This window comes from Panthera leo, chromosome A1 (assembly GCF_018350215.1).
Source record: "Panthera leo isolate Ple1 chromosome A1, P.leo_Ple1_pat1.1, whole genome shotgun sequence".
Classification (NCBI taxonomy): Eukaryota; Metazoa; Chordata; class Mammalia; order Carnivora; family Felidae; genus Panthera; species Panthera leo.
The window spans coordinates 1,919,485-1,941,333 of NC_056679.1; the positions used below are offsets into that span (position 1 = coordinate 1,919,485).

The window sequence follows — 21,849 nt, forward strand, 5'->3', positions numbered from 1 at the left end:
ACCACATGAAAGTATGTCAGAGCGCTGTAAATAACGGGCTTTACTACAAAATAGCGAAAATACTGAGTCACAGTACAAGCACAGCAGACTTCAGAATTTGCCATTCATACAATGTAAACCAGTACAGTTTTGTTTGTTTGTTTCGTTTAGACACTGATAAACTTATAAGTGTTGTTGCCTAGATATACACTAAATAATGGATACGTTATGCTAAAAACTTCGAGGAAAAATATGTGGAATAATATAATGAAAAATACGATGCGTCAGGTTTTTAAAAAGCAAAAAAGAATTGAACTTTTAACTCAGATATAAATCACTTTAAATAGGAACCATACTAATTTGAAAAAAGGAATATTTGGTGTGTTTATCTATGTAGTTATATATACATCTACACTTCTAAGAAAATATGTATGGCTTCATTTTTTTTTTTATTCCAATGTCACTTTGAATAATCCTTGCTGTTTTACAAAGATTAGAAAAATGTACTGTTAAAACCCAGTTAAGTTTGATACTTCAAAGCACACGCACACACACACACACACACACAAATGTGGAAGAACTAAATTTCATCCTGGTAGCAACACCTCAGCTGTCCAAGACCACAGGAGGAACGACGTCACGAAACCTCTCAGTGGCGGTAGGTCGCAGCCACTGGGTTCCACGTGTCAGCGATGCCAGTGAGAGTGTCCGGACGAGCGAAACGGACACAGCCCCAGGATGAACTTAAAATTTTTGGCATGGCTAAATTAATCCCTTTTGATGTATACGAGTTTAGTATATGACAAATGTTGAAGTTTGCCCCCCAAGACACACACACAAAGATCGCTTCTGTTACACATCTGCGTTTCTTTAACAAAACAGTAAGGGTTACAATCATAGCGAAGAAGTCACCCACACGATACATTATCGGCACACTGTCTAGAACATCTCATTTAAAGATACTCGGTAAAAACATATTCACAGAACCTGCTGTGAATGGCAAGATATGGTAATTTTATAATAGAAAAACCCTGCTCATGCAGTACTCTCTACACACCAGACATCTGAAATCACACCCACATGATCACCTTGCTCACACTTTCTATTATACTATAATATGCAAAAAGCAAAAAAAAAAAAAAAAAAAAAAAAAAGCAGCTTTTAACATTATATCACAATTTTGAAATGTGGGAAAAAATATAAAACAAAAACCATTGTGTGAATAAAATGGCATCAGTAATATCAGAACAGTGTTATCTTTTTTTTTTTTTTTACACGTTATTGCACAGAGATTTCTTATCACATGTTCTTCAGTTTTTATGTCTTTTCCTAAATGTGAATAAGTGCTATGGATAAAATACAAATGTAGAAAATAACAGCAGCATGATTTGTCAAAGTTAATCCCTATAATTTAGTAAGAAAATGGCTATAAACAAAATAAGTGCTCTTTCTAAACTGTACTAAGTTTTAAAAATATTGTTTTAATGCAGTGAAGGTCCTCGAAAGCCAATTGAAAGCAATGTTGACACCCGCCCCCCACCCCCATCATTCGGAACCTGTTAGGCTTGAGTCCTCACGTAAAAAGCTTTCTTGTTTCTTTTGGGGGTTTTGGCGAAGACCAGAACTTCCGCTGCCAGACTCAACCCACCTTGAACGCGGCTGAGCTCAGCTGTCCACCGGGCGTGCGGGGAGACCGGCCGCGGGCCCCCCGGGCCCCCGCGGAGGCAGGGCGTCGGCGGAGCGGAGTCTACACATACACTGGCTGGCACCCTTCGGTCTGATCCCCCGTATCGGAATTTTCCACGTCAGAGTCCTCGGCCTGTGAAGCGTCTGCTCCCGAAGGCTTTGGGCACCTAAAGGGATAGCCGTTGTCATCAAAGAACCTCCGGAAAGTGAATTCGTAAAATGCGTGCTCAGGGTGTTTGTTGTTGGGAGAGGTGAGCGTGTCCCAGGCCTTAGTGCTGTCTTCGCTAGCGTCGTTCCAAGGGCTCTCTTCGTCTACGGGGTCAAAGTTGGAGGTGTCCATGGGGTGGCTGATCTTGGGCACATAGGGGGCCGGCTGCTTCCGGATGTCACTGGAGAAGTCGATGGCCCCGAAGAAGGGGTGGGCCTTCAGATCGTCGGCCCCGTTCCTCCCCAGGCGCTGGTCAGCAGCACAGCACAGTTTGGTGATAAGGTCCCGGGCTTCGGCGCTCAGCTTGACCTGGGCTGGAATGTGGAGCGTGTTCTCCCAGTTTATCACCTGCAGAGACGACAGAACCAAAGTTTTCCTCTCTGGGCGCTTTTCACGGTCAACGTGAGGCCGTTGTGAGCCTACGTGACGAGGTGGCTTTTAAATACTTTCACCTTCGTGATGGGAGAACGATTAGAACAGGAGCACCGGCGCCACCCTGAGCAGCTGTCAAAGGCCAGTGCCGCCGAGGAGGGGGCTCACCGGCTGAGGCAGAGGGGCATGAAGCCAAATACAGACCAAAAGACACGGATTTTCTTGGATCAGGAATACACGTCAGCGGGAGAATTTTGTGATTTCCGTAAGAACGAAGAGGCTGACCCTCTGGGAGAATCATCACGGTTCTCATTCAGTACTTCCGGCTGAGACATGTTCAGCTGGAGTGTCAGTTAAGCAAACAAACAAACAAACAAGGCAACCCTACAGAGAAGGAGAATAAAGGTGCTGGCCCTGTGGCCTTCGCCTCATGCTCACAGTCAACTGCACAGACTAGCCATCGACATGTTCGGCAAATATACTGGTTACGAAACGTGGCTACCGTGAAGAGGAAACTGAAGGGCCTTCTTTATCATCTATACTCAGAGTCGGGGTAAAGCAAGGCCAAACTAATGGGCTACGGGCCGGGGTGAGGGGGCACTGGGTGAGGCATGGAGGTAGCTGAGTGTATAGGTGAGGGGGCTGGTCTGAACTTGAGTAGATGTTCTAGTCATAGAACTGTAACAGAAAACTGTAAAAGTCATAGAAGAAAATGGGAAAATACTCATGACATTAGATATGGCAATGATCTCTTGGAAGACACCAAAAGCACAGGCAACAAAAAAGTACCTGAAACGGACTTCAGCAAAATTTCAAACTTTTATGCACCAAAGGACACCATGAACAGAGTGGAAAGGTAACTCCCAGAATGGGAAAATATATTTGCAAAGTGTTTCTCTGATCAGGGATTAATGTCCAGAATATATAAAGAACTCCTACAATTCAACAACAAAAACAACGATTTAAACAGGGCAAAAGACTTAAATAGACATTCTCCAAAGAAGATGTACAGATGTCCAATAAGCACACGAACAAAGGCTCAGTTGCTAATCATCAGGGAAATATAAATCAGAGCCACAATAAGATACCACCTCACACCCACAGGATGACAACTTAAAGGAAGTCGATGAAGACGGAAGAGACTGGAACCCTGTGCACTGGTGACGGACGTGTACGATCAGGCAGCCACTGTACCAAACAGTTTGGTGGCTCCTCAAAATGTTAAACACAGAATGACCCTGTGATCTGGCCATCGCACTTCTGGGTATAAAGCTGCAAAAATGAGAGCAGGGACGCAGATTCCTGAATACGTTCTTCGCGTCAGCCGAAAGGTAGAAACGACCCAAGTGTGCACCACCAGATGACGGGTAAATAAATGTGGTTTACACACACAACGGAATATTCCTCAGCCTCAGCAAGGAAGGAAGTTGTGACACATGTTACAACGTGGATGAACTCTGAAGACATGATGCTCAGGGAAAGAAGCCAGTCGTGAAATGAGGTGCCTCGAACAGGCAACTTCCCAGAGACCAGAAGAGGGGTTATGGGGTCCGAGGAGGCAGGAATGGGGAGCTGCTGTTCCCTGGGTACAGTTTCTGTTTGGGAGGATCAAAGTATCTGGAGACAGGTAGCGGTTAGAGTCGCACAACACTGTGAGTGCACTTAATGCCACTGGGCTGTAAAATTAAAGCTGGTTAAAGTGGTAAATTTTATCACAATAAAAATATTGGGTTATCATCACGCAGGCAAATTAGTAAATTAGTGGCTGGTTTGGCAATTCAATTAGGATGCAGATAATGTCAAATTCCAATTTTATTGTTACCAGAGTGGAAACTAAGCCTTCATTTAGGGTTTTGCTAAATAAGGGATCATTAACTTAGGGTCTAACACAGACTCTGGGACACACGAATACTTCACGGAATTGTTAGTAAACACGCATGCTGGTGGGTAAGTTCAAAGAAGTACCAGGGGCGCCTGGGCGGCTCAGTCGGTTAAGTGTCCGACTCTTGATTTTGGCTCAGGTCATGATCTCAAGGTCTCAAGATGGAGCCCCGCACTGGGCTCTGTGCTGGGTGTGGAGTCTGTTTAAGATTCATTCTCTCTCTCTCTCTGTCTCTCTCTCCCCCTGCCCTGCTCACACACACATGCTCTTCTCTCAAAAAAAAAAAAAAAAAAAAAGAGGTTCCAAAGATTCCATCAGATTCTCAATTCAATCCTTCTTAAGTAATCAACTCATTTATATCAGAGGACAAATGGCTATCACTCCTTTTAAATGCTTATTTACTTTGGAGAGAGCACGAGCAGGCGAGCAGGGAAGGGGCAGAGAGAGAAAGGGGGACACAGGATCCAAAGCAGGCTCCGCCCTGATAGCACAGAGCCTAACGTGGGGCTTGAACTCATGAACCGTGAGATCATGACCCAGGCCGAAGTCGGATGCCTGACTGAGCCGCCCAGGTGCTCCTAAATAGCTACCATTCTAAAACTATTTAGTATTAAATGATGGACAGAGGACTTAATTATTTCAAATTAATATTAGAAATACGTACTGCAAGCCTGACCGCATAGTTGATAATCTGCGAACAGATTACTGTTGATAAAACATCCAAACAACTGATTTCTTTAAATCCAGTTCCTAAAGGTTTCAGTGTCTTTTGCCCGGTAGGCACAGGTGGCGACAGAAAATGGAGGTACACGGGTCTAACGGTGTGGCTTCACTTGATTAAACAAAAATTTTATAGAGCTGATAACAGTAACACTTTGACAGCATGCAACTGACACTCCTACGCTACTCAGAATAAAAGGTCCAACGTTGACCAGACATTCGGGGCTTCAACAGAAAACCACGCGTGTTTGCAGCAAGCAGGTGCATGCCTCCGGCACGGGGCTGCTTCGTTCCTACCTTCAGCTGGGTCTCCGTGGGAGTCGGGGCCAAGAAGGGTGGCTGTCCCACCAGCATCTCGAAGAGAATCACGCCAACACTCCACCAGTCACAGAGCTGCGTGTACCCTGAAAGACAAAGGCTCACTCAATTCCAACACGGGCATGCATGACTCGTAGAGAAGAATTTGGGGAAAGTCTCCAATACTAATTTGCTGTGAAGGGGAAAGCGCGTTCACGCAGCGTACATGTTTTGTGGCTCAGAACAGAAGGCTGGATGGGACACCTGCCAGGGACCTGACAGATTTCCTCTTATTTTCTCTCATTCGTCTGTGATACACACGGGATGCTTTTGTAATAAGACTTCTTCATCTTAAAAGATTATTATTATTGTTAGTAACATTGCAACCGGGATTTTAGGTTCTTAAAGGACACAAAGACACAAATGAAAAGAGTACTGACTGAAAAACAGTGCTACACTGGTGAACGGTCAGCTGCGGCCAGTCGTGAGGGCTTCCCGGGGACGCTGGCGAAGTCAGTTTTGGAAGGAGGTGAGGGACGAGAAGGGGAAGAGACAGAGTGCCCTTTGGCAAAGGAAACAACTGTCCCCTGAGACCCAGCATGAGGCGCTACCAGAGCCAGGCCCTTGGTCACGGAGCTCCCGAGACGCGGCAGCTGAGGCCGGGGCACCCTGCGGCTTGGACAGGACCAGCCTCACCGAGGCAGGAGGACAGGCTCATTTTTCTTTGATCTTCTCTCACTTTTCCTTCAAAGCTCTGCATCCCAGTCCCAGCTATGCTCCAGTCTTGGTGTCACCTCGTCCCCGCTAACCTGAACTGGGCCTTGGGACCCGCCAGCAGCATTTGCCAACTCTGTTCTCCCTCCGTCCCACGCCTTCCACCCCAGCCTGGCACTGGAGGCAGGGGGGTGGGGGTGGGGGAGAAGGGGAAATCTGCCCCCTAGTTCCCGGACTCCTGCACGTGTTGGGGTGCTGCAGACAGTGGGAAGGGGATGGGGGAGACGCCACCACAGGAAGGAGAGAATGAGGCCGTTACTGGGCGGTGAGGCTGATCATCACAACCACCTCTCAAGGCAGTTCTTGTGACGCCAGTGGCTCTGAGTGAGTGGTTAGGTGATTTGCCTTGGATTTCCACGGCCGACCGAGAAAACTCGGGTCCAAACAGACTCCATAGACCCGAAACCACACGTGTGAAAGGACAGGTCACCGATCCCTGGACGTATCACACCGTGGCCATGAGCCACGCGACTGATCACTGAAAGGTTCCTCCTGTACTCAACCAAATGCCGTCGTTGGTAGAACACAGCATCCACACGGAGGCCGATTTACCGAACACTTGTACTTTTATGCGCACCACCGTCCCCAAATGTCACCCTCCAGCGATCCTGGACTAGCAGAGAGAAGCGGAGGGACACACTATTTGTGTTCTGACATACTGGACAACCAGTGGAATTTGGTAGGAGCAGCTGGGAGCCCGGGCAAGGAAGAGTCAAAGCGAGAGTATGGCTCAGGCAGACCGAGAAGCGTCCGGGTGACCTCACGGTTGGTTCTTAAAAACCAGGTGCCAAGAGATTTCTCTTGGGGTCTAGACGGAAAGCCCACGCCCACTCCACACCCTACACCCACTCCATCCCTTCCCGGCCCAAGGAGGGGCTAGCGAGGCAGGCCTAATGGTGGACGTCGTCTTTCACGCCGGAAGCAAGAGCAGCTACAGAACCAACGCGCGGTGCGCTGGAGGCCTGCTTGTTAAGGAAATCGTTTCCCTCTCAGGCTTCCATGAGAATAAACATACAACGAGACTATTCGGAGTCTCAGAGAGCTGGAGCTAGAGACTCTTAGAGGTCGTGGCTGTGGCCGGAAGCGCGTACCTTTTCGCAGCAGCACTTCCGGTGCGATGTAATTTGGGGTCCCAACCAGGGAGTGGGCCAGACACCTCTGGTGCTGCTTCCGGGCCCTCTGCTCCAGCGTCTTCAGCCGGTCTCCACATCGACAGTTAGACACGTCGTCCCAGAGGTCACTGGGCTCCATGCTGTCCTGTCTGACGTGGCTCCCTTTCACCCCGGAATCAGCGGCAGTCAAAGAAAAGAATAAAAACCCAGGTGAATTTGCACTGTTCAACAACGCAGCAAATCCACAACTTCAAAGGGGAAAGTAATTCGGTTCAGCTCCCGGCATGTTAAGAGAAAGAATCCTCCCCAACTGCTCTGCAGGGGTGGCCTGTGATTCCTGGGTCTGAGACTCGAGCCGTGAGGAGCCGTGAGGAAACACAAACACTACGACACAATACTCGAGGGGCGCCCGAGTGGCTCAGCTGGCTAAGCATCTGACTCTTGGTTTCAGCTCAGGTCGTGATCTCACGGTTCGTGGGTTCGAGCCCCGTGTCGGGGTCTGCGCTGACAGCACAAAGCCTGCTTGGGATTCTCTTTCTCTCCCTCTCTCTTTCAAAAACAAATACATAAACTTAAAAAAAAAAAGACAGATGAAGCGATGACGAGCTGGGTGCTACGCGGGGTAGCAGTGTGATGCTGTGGAAGAAAGGCTCACGTAACTTGGGGACGTCATGCGTAACACTCAGGCCAGTCTCAGAAGCCTACTACCTGTTGGACAGGACGTGTTTCAAGAGAACCACGGAAAAGCATGAGAGGATTTAAAAAAGATAAACAAAAGTGACTGAAATACCAGAAAATGGGAACGAGTTAAACGTATAGAATTAGTTTTGAGTTAAAAAATAGAAGAGCTCTTGGCTGGCTCAGTCCGTACAGCGTGCAACTCTTGATCTTGGGATTGTGAGTTTGATCTCCACGTTGCGTGTAGAGATTACTGAGAAAAAAAAAGTAAGGTTAAAAAAAAGTAACAGAAGCCTGAGCCATAGCATTAAGAGCACTATTTCCAGAAACTGAGCCATAAATAAGATAACGGCCGGCAGACCTACAGCAGATGGAGTTACACCCAACCTGCCTAGTCTATACCTTCACCTGGACTTACTGACGCCTATAGACACATTCACGTTCGCTATTAGGACTCTTTGCGAGGTGGTGAGACTTTTAAGGCTCATTTTATAAGGGCAGAGTGATGGTTCCTAACCACGTTCCCATGACACCCCGTAGACTATTGTCCTAAAAATGCTACAGTAAAACTTAAATCCGTTAACTTCAAAAAACTTCTTTTACACGTACCATGCTACTGCTTTAGGGAGAAAAGGAGGTCACGCTAAGTTATATTGAACAGATAATTTCAAAATGACCAGGAGCCACCAGGATGCGAAACAGCTGCCTGAGTCTGGTCCTATCTAGACGTAGAAGGTGGGTGCGGCGTATCTAGGACAATACCTTTCTGGTAGTATTTGGAATTGTGAGTCCACCTGAACCCAGTGCAGAGGCCAAAATCCGTCAGTTTGATGTGACCATCGAGATCTATCAAAATGTTGTCTGGCTTGATGTCTCGGTGGATGAAGCCCATCTTGTGGACGCTCTCAATGGCCAGGGTCAACTCTGCGATGTAGAACCGGGCCAGGTGCTCGGGGAAGACCTCCATCCGGATCAGCAGGCTCATCATGTCCCCCCCCGGGATGTAGTCCATCACGAAGTACAGGCTGTCCTTGTCTTGGAAGGAATAGTAGAGCTTGACCACCCACTCGTTGTCTGCCTCAGCCAGGATGTCCCTCTCGGCCTTGACGTGGGCCACCTGATTCCGGTTCAGGACGTCCTTCTTCCTGAGGGTCTTCATGGCGTAGAGGGCGTGCGTGTCCACCTTACAAGCAAGGCACACTTCTCCAAAGGCACCGATCCCCAGGGTTTTGATTTTCACAAACATGGACTTATCCATTTTGGCCCTCTTCAGCCTGTTGTAGTTAGATTCCTTCTGGTAGAGGATCTTCCTCATCTGTGCCTGTTCAGCTTCACAGAGTCCAGCCTGTGGAGAAGGGGAACAAGGAAGTCACGTCAGAGGAGCCCACGGGAGGAAACAGCCAGGGCGGGAGACAGCTGAGAACCGCGAGGGTCCTGACTCGATTTACAGAACCAAGAACACGTATGGGTCCAGTATACTACAAGCAAGACAACAACTGGGTTTGCTCTTCATCTACTTATGTAGACACAAATCTGGACTCTAAAGGGAGGACAAAACCGGCGACTTTAGGCTCTCAGGAAACCTCTAGAAACAAACACCGTTGGCAAAGCAGACCACAGCATTCCCCGGACTCTCAGAGCAATCTAATATTTTAACAGCTCAGGGAAAATGGGAACAAAGAAAAGTCAATGAAAATGGGGCAGCAGAAAGTAAGAGCACAGATCTGATTTTTAGAATTTGAAATCGCTGGCTTTGTGTGATTTAAATTTACTGTAAGATTTTAATTTAAATCATTTCATTAATTACCTTCTCTAGCAGTTTAGTGTCAACTAAGGTATATTTAAAATACTATTTGCTGGGGCGCCTGGGTGACTCAGCCGGTTGAGTGTGACTTTTGATTTCGGCTCAGGTCATAATCTCAAAGTTGTGGGTTTGAGCCCCGCTTCAGGCTGCGGCCCGGAGCACGGGGCCTGCTTAGGATTTTCTCTCTCCCCCTCTGCCCCTCCCCTGCTTGCATGTGCATGCACGCTCTCCCACTCTCTCTCTCAAAAAATAAAATAAAATGAGTGAAAGGAAGTAAAACAAATAAGTAATATAAAATAGTAAAATGAAATGAAGGAAAATGAAATAAAAATATCGCCGTGGTCACGTGCCCACCGGCTGGGTCAGGCCAGTGCTCACGGCCCCCCCACAGAGCCGGGGGGACCCGTGAGGGAGCCTGCACCATCGGTCATCCCTCCAAGTTGTTGGCCCCATAACCTCACCATCGCCCCGGGACGCGAACCGTTTGTAATAACGGGGCAAAGCAGAAGCAAAAGAGAGGTTCCGCTGTGAGCGCCACCGCCAACTTAGAGAAGAGCCGGGCCGGCGGCGGGAACCCGAGGAGAGCTTACTTTCGCCATTTCCTGCTCCAGCTGCAGCCTCCGGTTGACCTTCTGCTGGTAGGTTTTTATGACATTCTCCACGTGCTGCTCCATGAAGAACTTGAACGCATACGGTGAGTAGCTCTTGATGCGCGACTCCCTCTTCTCCTCGTCCCTGCTGGCTTTCCGAACGGGGACAGGAGAGGTCTGGATCTGCTTTTTATCCTTCCCCGGCCTCTCCCCTTTGGCGCCTTTGTGGCTCTTGTCGCTCCGGTCGGCGGGCTCGGCGGCCGGGCCCCCCCGCAGGCTCTGCTCCACGCCGGCGCACAGGCCGTCCACGTCGTACTGCTCGGACTTGCTGTGCAGCAGCAGGTGCTTGGGGTAGGGCGGGGGCGGGCACCTCAGGTCCGGGCCGCCGTACTCCACGTCCAGCGGGTACGCACCGGCGCCCCCCAGCGGCAGGGAGTGCTCGTCCTTCGAGTCCAGACCCTCCACCCCGGGCGCGGGCGCGGGCGCGGGCGCAGGCGCGGGCGCGGGCACCCAGGCCGGGTGCGAGGGCCCCACGGCCGTCTGGGGCTCGGGCCGCATCACCCTCACGCTCTTGACCGGGTGCAGGATGTGGGCGGCCGTCACGGCCGTGATGGTGTTGGGGGACGGCACGGAGGGCTCCGTCTTGCCGGGCACGCCCGCCCGCATGGGCACGGCCACGGGCGGCTGGTGGCTGTTGAAGGAGTTGGTCCTGCTGGGGACCGGGCCTTCGGGCAGGAAGGCCACGTGCTGGCGGGGGGGTGCCTCCAGGCCCGGCTTCTGCAGAGAGTCGCGGCGGGACAGGGTGGAGGCCGGCCACTGCTGGACGGGGGCGCCGCTCAGGTCGTACAGGTCCACGTTGAGGCTGTTCCTGGAGGGCGCCATCAGACTCGGGGGGGGGCTGTCGCTGGCGAACACCTGGCCCCGGGAGCCCATCACGTGCACCTGGTGGGCCTGCTTGTGGTGCGGGTGGGGCAGGTACAGACCGGCCGCCGCTCCCGCGGCCGGAAACGCGTGGCCGGCGCCCGGCTGCACCTGCACCTGCACCTGCACCGCGGGGCCCTTGGCGGCCGGGCTCGCGTACGCTCCCGCCTCCTTGTTTTGGAAGGAGGGGCTGCGCTGGAGGCCGTAGCCCAGCGGCTCCCCCGGCACCAGCAGGTGCGGCCTGTAGGGGGGGCCTTGCAGCGGGAGGGCTTGGCCCGCCGGCGCGGCCACCGGGAAGCTCATCCCCGCGGACTCCAGGTTGGCCGCGTAGCCTTTGGGCTGGTGCTGATGGCCGCCGGGCACGCTGCGCGCGCTTCCGGAGAAAAGAAAGTCCATGTACTGCCGGGGCACCTCCTCCAGCGGACCGCTGCCCTCGTAGGCTGCCCCGCTCATCTGATGGTAGGGCGGGAAGGGGTCGCCTGTTCCTTCGAAGCTCGGCCTCCGCGGCCCGGGGGCCGGCGCGATGCCCTTCCCTGCAGCGGAAAGAACGCGGACACGGCGTTAGAGGGGAACGGCTCTCGCGGGCCGGCTCCCGGCGCTAGCCGCGTCCTTGGGGGCGGACACCGCTGCGCAGGCTCTTCTGCCGCTCGAGGCCGCCCGACGCAGGCTGAACTCCGCTCTGGCAAACCCGGGCTGCCTTGTGGGTCAGAGCCCCTCGTGGGGGGACCCGGCAGAGCCCACAACCTGTTTTCCTGGGCTAAGAACATGTGTCAAAGGCACACGTAGGAGAGAATCGTTACAGATGTGGGTCTGCAGTTTCCCTTTGGGGCTCTGCGGCAACACAGACCCTGGGACTCCAAGAATCTGGAAATGGACTGCCAGCAGGCAGCAGTTTAATACGAGCCTCCTATCAACGAGAAAACAAAAGTTTAACAACGAAGACACAACTTCTCACTCGACAGACGAAGTGGGAAAGCTCCTTTGGCTGAATGTCGTGAGTCCCTTATCACACTCAGGACCTCAGCTACCAAAAATTCTCCCATCTGTTCATCCTCTAAGAGGAACATTCACTGACAGCCAGTGAGGTAGAGCATTTGGTGCTGGTGCCTCTGGCCCTTCCCGGGGGTCACTAAGGGGGCTGTCCCAGCGCCACTGCCCGTGGCGTCCAGCCCAGGGAGGCACCTGCCAGCCTGCTCTGAGGCTCCGGTGTGAGAAAAGGCGTGTTTTAAAAATCCGTGAAATAAACCTTCCTTTTAATAAACAGACTCCCTCACAGGCCCAAGAGAAAGTAAAAAGCCCACTTTAGGTCTCACTCTGCGCGTTGCCTAACTTTAATATCCACTGAGTTTTCCAACCTCTGTAACACAAAACCTGTCCGCAGCCACCGGCCGCAGGAAGTACCCCAGATTACTTCACACGGGGAGAGGGAGCACCCAGGGAAGTCCCAGGATCTGCCCCCGCTGCCTCCCCTTCTAGGCCCTGAGTGCAGAGCAGGGCAACGTGCCAAGAGACAATCTGTTGACCAGGGCCACACTGAACCTCCCTTCCTGCAAACGGATTTGTGCTTTTCGATGGCAAATCTCCCTCCCCCAGGGCTGCGGGTCTGAGCTCACCTGGGGAGGTCTGCTTAATGACTCGCACAATCTGCTCATTCCTGGGGTCCAGGTAGCCCATCTTGCTGATGTACTCCAGGGCGGCTTCGATGCTCCGGCTGCCAGTCTGCTTGAGGGCCCTGCCGGCCATCTCCTGGGCGGGGCGGGGGGAAGCACACAGATGCTTCACTGGGAGGTACAAACGCATGACATCTTCCCACAGAGCCCCTCGGGGACTTCCGATGCTGCAATGTTCACCCCTCTGTGCCTGCTGGGGGCCTGCACCGTGAAATGTCTGCATGAGATGCCCTCAGGTGCCCACGACAAATGCTTCACGCACACTGAACCACGGGCTATAGAGAGTATGTGACGGACAAACAGGTGTTCTGACGGTGGACCAGAAAGAATCTCAGTTCTGCTTCTCCTTAGGAAACTTCCGGTTGCACTGATAAGTTCTGCTCTGTGGGTAAACCTATGACTAGAACAGTTTAGCGTGAAAACTAGTTGAAGTCAGGGACCCTGGCTGCAACTCCAGCCCACCCGCAGGCTAACCGGGAGAGGGAGTGACCCGCCCCCAGGGGAGGGGAGGGGAGGGTTGCCAGAGTCATTTATGAAGAGCTGGCTGAAGGCCTACTGTTGGCAGTGCCCAGTGCTCGCTCTGGTAGTTGGGAACTTGCGGCCGGGCCCCTGGTCTAGTGGGAGAAAGAGAGACAGACCCCGAAAGAGCCCTTGGAGCAGTGCCCAGCACAGGACACGGCCTCCGAAAACTGCTTGCGAGATGAACAGGAGACAAGCTGGACCCGCCACGGGAGACACAGCGGACAAGGGTCGGGGAATAGGAAAGAGGGTCAGAGGAGACGGATTCTTCCGGCTCAGAGCGAGGGCACCAGGGACTGACTGTTCGTGGAACAGACGGCAATACAGCTGGCTCCCCAAGGTCGGCCCGAAATTGGGCAGATGGAAGGCACAGCAGAGGAAAGGTATTCTTGGCAGGTGGAACCGTCAAAGCAGCAGAGGCCTGGGGCGGGGGGGGGGGGGGTGCGTGGAGAACAGGCTGAGGGGCCAGCAGGGACATGAGAGACAGCAGAGAGGGAGCCACAGGCTGGGCCCGACTGTCCCCGGGTTTTGGCCCTCTTGGAAGGCAGGGACACAGAGCCACGAGATCGGTTTGGGGCAGAACTGGAGGCGTAAGACAGGCCAGAGTGCACGGGAGACAGGAGGGAACACACACCTGTGAGTCGGCTCAGCAGAGCTGTGGGCAAACAGGATGGACGGGACAGGAGAGAGAACACCTCGGAGGCCAGCCTCCTGGAGACGAGGGCGGAACACACAGAGGGGGTCTCAGGGGCGGGAGAGCATGGCCAAGGGGACCCCGTGGCTCAGACAGGAGAGAAAAGGGCTGAGGGTGCAGGAAGACCCCAGGACAGTGAGAAGGCAGCTTGGGGCTGTTGTGGGCAGAGAGCGGCTGTTGTGGCCAAGGGCCACTCTGGGGAAACAGCACTTGTCCCCGACACCGAGAATGCACCAGTCTCCCTGCCCTCCGAGCCAAGCATTGTCCAGGCTGACTCAGATCTGTGCTCCTGCCGGCCCCGGGAACGAGGCATCACACACCCGTGACCTTTACCGGCCCCATCTGTCTGTCTGAATGTCTGCCTCCTCCTCCTCTAGGACCGGGAGAACCCGCTGGGGCCTGCATTCCACGTCACTCGTGGCTGTAGCCACCCACCCAACGCATCAGCCGGGACAACTTGAGTGCTTGCGTAACAGCAAAATCAAGTTTCCCGTTCCTGGCCATATCCCCAGCGCGTGGCAGGACAAAACACGTTGGCTGTAACCTGTGCCTACGTTCTTGGTGATGCCAAGAGACTCGGCAAGACAGTGGGGGGAGGGAGGGGCCGAGACGGGGGGCCCAGCGAGGCCGTGCCGGAGAGCAGGACGGGCAGTGGGACGTGTGGGTGCGTGTGAGGGGGCCGCGTCCGGGGCCGAGGGGCCCGAAGAGACATGGCGAGGCAGACGGGGCCACGGCAGTAAGGACAGAGCTCCCGGTTTAGAAGCAGAGCTCGGACCGACAGGGCGAGTGCCTGACGTGCGGCGGGGCTGCGGAGAGAGAGGTGCGGGGTGAGCACGGCGATGCCCCACCCGCAGACGGGAGGCAACGCTGCCCCCCCCCCCCCCCCTTCACAGCTATGTTATGCGATGAGGTCATGGCTGCAGAGAGCTCTCGGCGGCTTGGAGAGAGACACGGTATAGGGCCGCATCTTCTCAGGATGACCCTGGAGCTCTTGGCACCCATTTAAAAACTGGGGGAGCCGACCCGAACCGCAGCCCTTCGGTCAGCACCGACCGCGCCACCTGCCGGGTCAGAAGCGCGGGCGCCGGCTCCCGCGCCCTTCAGGGGGACCCCAGACACGCGCACCACCTCGGTGCCTGCCCGTCGACCGAGTCCAAATGAACACGTTCTCCACCTGTGCCCGTTGCCCGGGCACTCGCGACTCCCACGGTTAAATGTTTACCGAGCTCTGAATCCAGGAACTGAACCGAGCAAGATCAACGGGAGACCACAAACGACGACTGTGGTCACAGCAGTACTTCAACTCGTAAAGCCCAAGCGACACCGATGAGACAACCTGCTTGTCAAGAACCACCAACTAATCCCGCTCGGCTGTGTCCCGTCCTCGACGTCTGCTCCCTGTGCTCACCTAGCAGGTCAGTGGTGCCTCGACACCAACTTTCGGAGACGCCACCGTGCGTGCAGGCACCGCTAGGTCCCACAGCTGCGGGAGATCCAGGGTCATTTCCGAACCCACCGGGACACGCGCGCCGTCTCTCCTCCAGCCTCAGTGTCAGCCGCGGACTGCGAACAGACCCCAGCAGACGCCAGCCAGAGAGCACTAAACGCAGCCACTGGCACCGCCTGCTGCCCGCGCGGTCGCTCTGTGTGACCTCTCGCCCGCTCTAGGGGACTCCGCTTGTCAGACATCAGGCCGGCAGCTTGGAACGTCGCCACGGGCAGTGGCCCTGGGGCTGCGCGGGGACAGGTGCAGGGAGAGGGGAGGGACGGGCTGCCTGGTGGGAGAAGGCCTGGGCCTCTGCCCTGCAGGTCGGATGCCCCTCCTGGCACAGGTCAGCGGGTAGAGTGGAGCCAAGGGGCCATTACATACCGCATTTCTTTTTCTGTTTCCTTTTTTGGCTTCAGGAGCAGAACACAGAGACTCATCACTTACACACAACACCCAGTGCTCTTCCCCACAAGCGCCCTCCTTAATGCCCATCACCCGTCTGGACCCCCCCCCCCATGACCCTGTTTTTTCTCTCGAGCTAAGAGTCTCTTATGGTTTGCTTCCCTCTCTGATTTTATTTTGGTTTTCCTTCTCTTCCCTTATTTTCATCTGTTGTATTTCTTAAATTCCACACGGGTGAAATCATATGGTATTTTTCTTTCTCTGCCTGACTTATTTCGCTTAGCATAATACACGCTAGCTCCATATACGTTGCCGCAAATGGCAAGATTTTATTTTTTTGATGGCTCAGTAGTACTCCCGTGTATATATAAACCACATTTGCTTTATCCATTCATCAGTTGATGGGCACTTGGGCTCTTTCCCTAATTTGGCTATTGTTGGAAGTGCTGCTATAAACCTTGGGGTGCATGCAACCTCTTCAAGTCTAGATTTTTGTATCCTTTGGATATATACCTAGTCGTGCAATTGCTGGGTCATAGGGCAGTTCTCTCTTTAACTTTCTGAGGAGCCTCCACACTGTCTTCCAGGGTGGCTGCACCAGTTTGCATTCCACCAACAGCAGACCAAAGTGCCCCCAAGAATGCCCAAATCCTGCCCCAGTGCTCGGGCACTTCTCCGGGACGGTACGCGCTCAAACATCAGCATATTGTGCGCCAGGTGCCTGCACCTCCAAGCATCCTGCACGGGCTGGCGCACACGGGCCCTCCTTGGCCCTTCCTCCCGCAGCACACACGCATGTCCCAGGGGCCTCTGAACTGTCTCTTCCTCTTACCCGTCCCCACGCCACCCCTGAGCCCCACCCCACGTGCTCTTCCGTCCCTCGTGCTCCTATTACCGATCCGCCCCGGGACAGATATAAAAGTATAAAGCGCAAGGTTTTACGTTTGTTCTTCTTCCCATAATTCTAAAGGGGAAGGGAACGCGTTCTTTTCAGCAAGTCTCGACGGACACTTCCGATCTCTTCCACTCCACTTCACCTCGGGCTGCCCCTCAAAAGTAACTACGTTCTGTGGGTGCGGAGATGAGACCGAGGTTGGGTGGCCCTGCCCTGAAGCGAGCACGTGGCCCCAGTTTAAGGGGAAGGACAGTCAGGCATCCGGTCCTGTATCTGACACTAGGAAGAGACGGCTAAGTGATGGAACGGCCGAGTGGGACTGTGACGTGACATCAGTCGAGGAGGAGGGAGCCGCCAGCTGGGAGACAGACGGGAGAGGCCGTGGGTTCCCCAGGCGGGCTGCCTCCCGCTGTGTGGGAAGACAGGGAAAGCGCCAACGAGGGCTACCCCCAAACGCAGGCTGGGAATGTGATAATCAACCTGTCTCCCTAGTTTTACTCTGTGACCCAATTTGCATACCTGGGCCCTTCTTCAGGAGCCTCTGTCTGCTACGGAAGTTCACAAATCTTAAAGCTGTCCCACTGTGTGTCTCTGAACCGCTGACCACTCACTGATTATTAACACTCGCAGACGGAGCGGTACGTCCGTCGACAAGACTTTGATGCCTTTATGTCACCCATCACCACGCACCAAGAAGATCTTACGTACAACTGAATTCTCCGAAAACACTCTAGAAGGCTTCAGTTAGGGCTGAACGTCTCACACGAAAGGCACGCTCCGCCAGCAGGGACGAAGTTTTCCCTTCGAGACGGCCGCGCGTGCTGGGATGGGAGCCGTCGTACGAGGCGCGCTAGCTGCGGCACAAGACGCCTCCAGGGTCCCCACGAGCTTCACGGCGACTGCTCCGTGCCCCCTGCTGCAGACCCAACCTGTGCGCACTCGACCTGCCCCTTCCAGGCCTCCCCCCGACCTCCGCGTCCCGCACCCAGTCTAGAAGCTCTGTCTGTCTGCTTGACCCACACCAGGGTGGTGGACGCTCGGTGCTCTGAAGGCGAGAGCATTCCACCTTAGGCGTCTCTCCCGAGGGGTTTCTCCTCTTACATTTTACCAGCAAACTGCTGAGAACTGAAAACGGCGTCTAGCCACAACAAATTCTGGAAAGGGGGAATCTCCCACATCTTGTCTGATGTGCCACGGGCTGCGGTGAGGCAGTTTAACAAGCGGCCAAGTGGGTGAGGGTGGGGCACGTGGCCACACCGCTCCCCCACTGCCCCGGCAGGACCTGGGGCGGCTCCACGCTGGGACCGTCCCACGGCGTCCGCTGGGATCGGCCACCTGACATCCCCGCCACCTGGTCCAGATCCTGCCCCTCCCTCTGAGCCTCCTCCCCAGCAGCCTTGCCCAGGGACCGGCTCCCTGGCAACCAGCTTTGCTGTCCCTCGGCCCCAGACGCATGGGCTCTCGGTCCGGGGAAGGGGCTGTGGTCTGGCCAGGTATGTGCCCCACCTGCCTTTGCTCTCCTGACCTGGTCACCCTCAAATGGGTGCATTTTCTCCACCACTCACACTCACAGGTCCTCTGGGGAAGAGCTGTTGCAAACCTAGTCATGCTCCTGCAATTTCTGACTCGTAACTCATAGGAAGACGAAAGTTGGGTTCACACACTCTATATAGCTCGATTATTTTATGGGCATCGACACAAGACTGAGAGTAATTGAAATTCAGTGAAAAGTTATTATGTATGAAGGAAGGAATTTCCTACGGAGATCTTTCCCCCACCTCCTTCCTGGTAAGGAAGCATTTTTGAAACATTAGCAAAGCCATATCCCCAACATTTTAACATTCCAGCTATGAATTTTGGCTGAAAAACTAGAAATGTAGAACTCGGGCCTTGCTGGGTCTATGTGGGCCTGTGTCTCAGTCCTTCCCATACCCACTATCAATTTAAGTTCAAAGTTAAAACGGAGGGAGAGAGGGTCTGGCCGTCGCTCACTGAAGGCCCCATCTCTGGCCACCCGAGCACTGCTGTCCTGGGACTCCAACACCCGCTCTCTCCCCAAGTCCAACGGGCACTTGCTCAGCTTGCCAAGGAAGGAGACAGCACAGCCAGTTTTGAAACTGGGCGGTACTCCTCTTCTCCACCTTAAAAAGGAATGGGATCCAGAAGACTCGATTTCCTGAGAGAACAGCGGGAGGAAGATCCAGAAATGCTAGCAGGGTAGGTAGCCTTGGAAGAAGCCTGCCCGCAGGGGAGGGAAGGTGCCTGGGTGAGCAGGGAAGCGACAGCCGCTCCTGGGAGCGCCAGGAGGCAGCCCGGGAGGCCCACACACTGCAGCAGGGTCTGCTGTTGCCTTTCACTCCCCGAACCAGATGCTTCCAAGAGTTCTTCTGGAAACAAAGCGGAACACAGTGTTTCAGCGCATCCGGCCGCCAGTCTGTCAAGCCTTAATCAGAAACACAGGCCTGGGGCGGGATGGATGTGAATCACCAGCCAGCCCCGCGGACCGGCCTCCCACCTCCCACCATTCTTTGCACGGTATGTACTTCCCAGAGAAGGAAGCACGCTCTCCGCGGGCTTAGGAGAGCTTCTGTGCGTGTGCGCTCCAACGACGGCTGGAAAGTCAGGCGCGGAACAAACGGGAGCAACCTTTAGATTAGAAAGGTGATGTGTGTACAAGAAAAGAAAATCAAGTCCTACCGCACATCCGTGTGACTCACAGAAACATCAGCCCCTGGTGGTGGCCTCTTAAAGGTCTGCTGGACGAAGCCACGGCACCTACACCTTAGTTACACAGCAAGTGCCTCCGGGGAGGGTAACTGCTCAGCACGTTAGAGGGAAAAGAAACTTGGAGTAGGGAACGAAGAATAAATTTAGCCTAAAACTAAACAAACACGAAAAAGCTGCAACCCAGCCAATGATGAAAGAAGCATGAATACAATAGCATTTGATAACTAGAGCTAGCACCAAAATAAAACAAGTCATTATAAAGATAAATGGGCCAGTGAAATAGAAACCATAATTCTCCTTTGAGGTGAATGTTTGTTAATAAGTATCAAAAGTTAGGGGCGCCTGGGCGGTTTAGCCGGTTAAGCGGCCGACTTCGGCTCAGGTCATGATCTCCAGGTTGGTGGGTTCAGGCCCCGCGTCGGGCTCTGTGCTGACAGCTCGGAGCCTGGAGCCTGCTTCGGATTCTGTGTCTCCCTCTCTTTCTGCCCCTCCCCTGCTCATGCTCTCTCTTAAAAATGAACATTAAAAAAAAAATGAGAAAAAAAAGTTTTGACTTAATTTTGTTTTATGTTGAAACGTTTTTGTTAAAGACAGGTCACAGTAAGAATATTTATTTATGCCTAAGCCATGTTCCATTAAAGTAAAAGTGCCGGTATTATGTAGCTACATCATTGTGGGCAGATGACCGAATTCTTCAGATCCCAGTTGAGTCCAGTGAAAGAGCAAGATTTCACAAGGGAATCCCTCGGTTTTGAGGGATATTTGCTAAAATGCTAAAGATGTTTAATCTTGCCACTTTGGAGATAGGTGGAGAGAGGTATCACACACTCCATGGAAACGTCACATAGCAAAACTCCCTTTGGTTTTCAAACACACACGCACACACGGCGACTGTGTCCAGAAGTAAGCACCGACGGCCGCCTGTCGCCTGGACACGCGGGCTGCAGCTCCCGGAGGAAGGCGAGTCCCTCGCCCTCCCCTCCGGTCGCGGCCGGCCTGGGATTTGCTCCAGTGAATGAACCACCACCGATAACCGTGCCAGTCCCGAGCCTCGCCTGGCCTTTAAGAGGCCGGGCTGCTTCCGTCTTGACTCTGTGGCTCCCTGTGGAGCTGGAGAGAGCCCCGTCCAGCCTCAGTGGCTCCAGCTGTCCTGCCGCAGCCCTGGCGTGTGGGTGGCGCCGTTTCGGATGCTCCAGCCTGAGCTGAGCCCCCAGCGGAATGAGCTACACTGAACCCCGGGAGAAGCCCCGCGGAGCAGAGGAACTGTCCAGCAGAGGCCAGCCAAGCCAGACGGTCGTCATAAGTAACACATTATTACTTTTTGGGATGGTTTGTTACACGACAGTAAAAAACTGGGTCCGAGGCTACTTCTTCTGCAGCGTGTAATCTGAGAAAGTATGTTTACCTATTCGCCTTAAACTTTGAGCGGTTTGGTCTGCTAAACTTTTAAACAGTTTAACTTTGCAGAAATATAAGATTATTACTATTAACGGGGACCTAACAAAATGCCAAGAAACAAAACTTCATCAGAAGACGAGATGATCTCAATACTGATTGCTGGTAGGCTTAGTGAAGTTTGAGAACTTCCGTAAACATCTTTATTTTAGTATATCCCCTTAGGTCGGTCTAGTTTTCTGTAATGGCCCCAATAATAAAATACTTGTTTTGCATTTGGTTATCGTAACTGGGCTGCATACTCAGCAGTAAGTACTGCCTTTTTACATAGTCTTGTAACTTTGTAGGCCCTCAAATAAATATTTGGTTGGGTTACTATTTGACCACAAAATTATTATTATACCTTTAAATGTTTCTGTTCTCTCAAGGGTACTAAATTCCTGGGTGTGACTTATGATAATTTAGGTCCAATCCCTTTTTGAGAAAAAATATACAATTTTTTTTGGTAACGGAAGTAACAGGAAAACAGATGTAACACACGAAGTGTGTTTGGGAGGGGAGCCCGCGTGGCTCAGTCTGTTGAGTGTCCGACCCTTGATTCTGGCTCAGGTCACCCACAGTCGCGGGGCCGAGCCCCTCGCGGGGCTCTGCCCTGACAGCTCGGACTCCGCTTGGGGTTCTCACTCCCTCTCTTCCCCTCAGCCGCTTGTGCTCGTGCTCTCTCTCAATAGATAAATAAACATTAAAGAGAATTAAAGTGCTTCAGGAAAGAATGGGCCAATGAATTTTTTTTTTTTTTTAAGTAATCTCTAACCCAGGAAGGGCTCAAACCCACGACCCCGAGATCAAGAATTGCCTGCTCTGCCGACTGAGTCAGCCAGGGGCCCCCGGGCGACTGTGTCAGTGTCTGCTGTGGGAGAGCTTCCTGGGTCCCGACCATACGTGGGCATAGGCATGAACTTGTGTGTGCACACAGCCCGCCGCCCGGGCTGAGGAAATGAGTACTGCACTGGGCTTCCCAGCCCCAGCCCCTGA

The 21,849-nt window shown here is 53.2% G+C and overlaps 1 protein-coding gene across 2 annotated transcripts in view; it reads right to left on the bottom strand.

Annotated features, from left to right (window-relative positions):
- Positions 1–249: 249 nt before the first annotated feature.
- Positions 250–21,849, bottom strand: part of LATS2 (large tumor suppressor kinase 2) — a 76,125-nt gene continuing 54,525 nt past the window's right edge. For both annotated transcript variants that reach the window (XM_042927603.1, XM_042927640.1), the window contains 6 exons: positions 12,637–12,769; positions 10,103–11,556; positions 8,471–9,053; positions 7,010–7,192; positions 5,145–5,251; positions 250–2,221 (listed from right to left, as the gene is read on the bottom strand). In XM_042927603.1, coding sequence (XP_042783537.1) covers positions 1,727–2,221; positions 5,145–5,251; positions 7,010–7,192; positions 8,471–9,053; positions 10,103–11,556; positions 12,637–12,769 — 2,955 coding nt within the window. In that variant the 3' untranslated portion in view covers positions 250–1,726. The remainder of the gene's footprint in view (positions 2,222–5,144; positions 5,252–7,009; positions 7,193–8,470; positions 9,054–10,102; positions 11,557–12,636; positions 12,770–21,849) is intronic.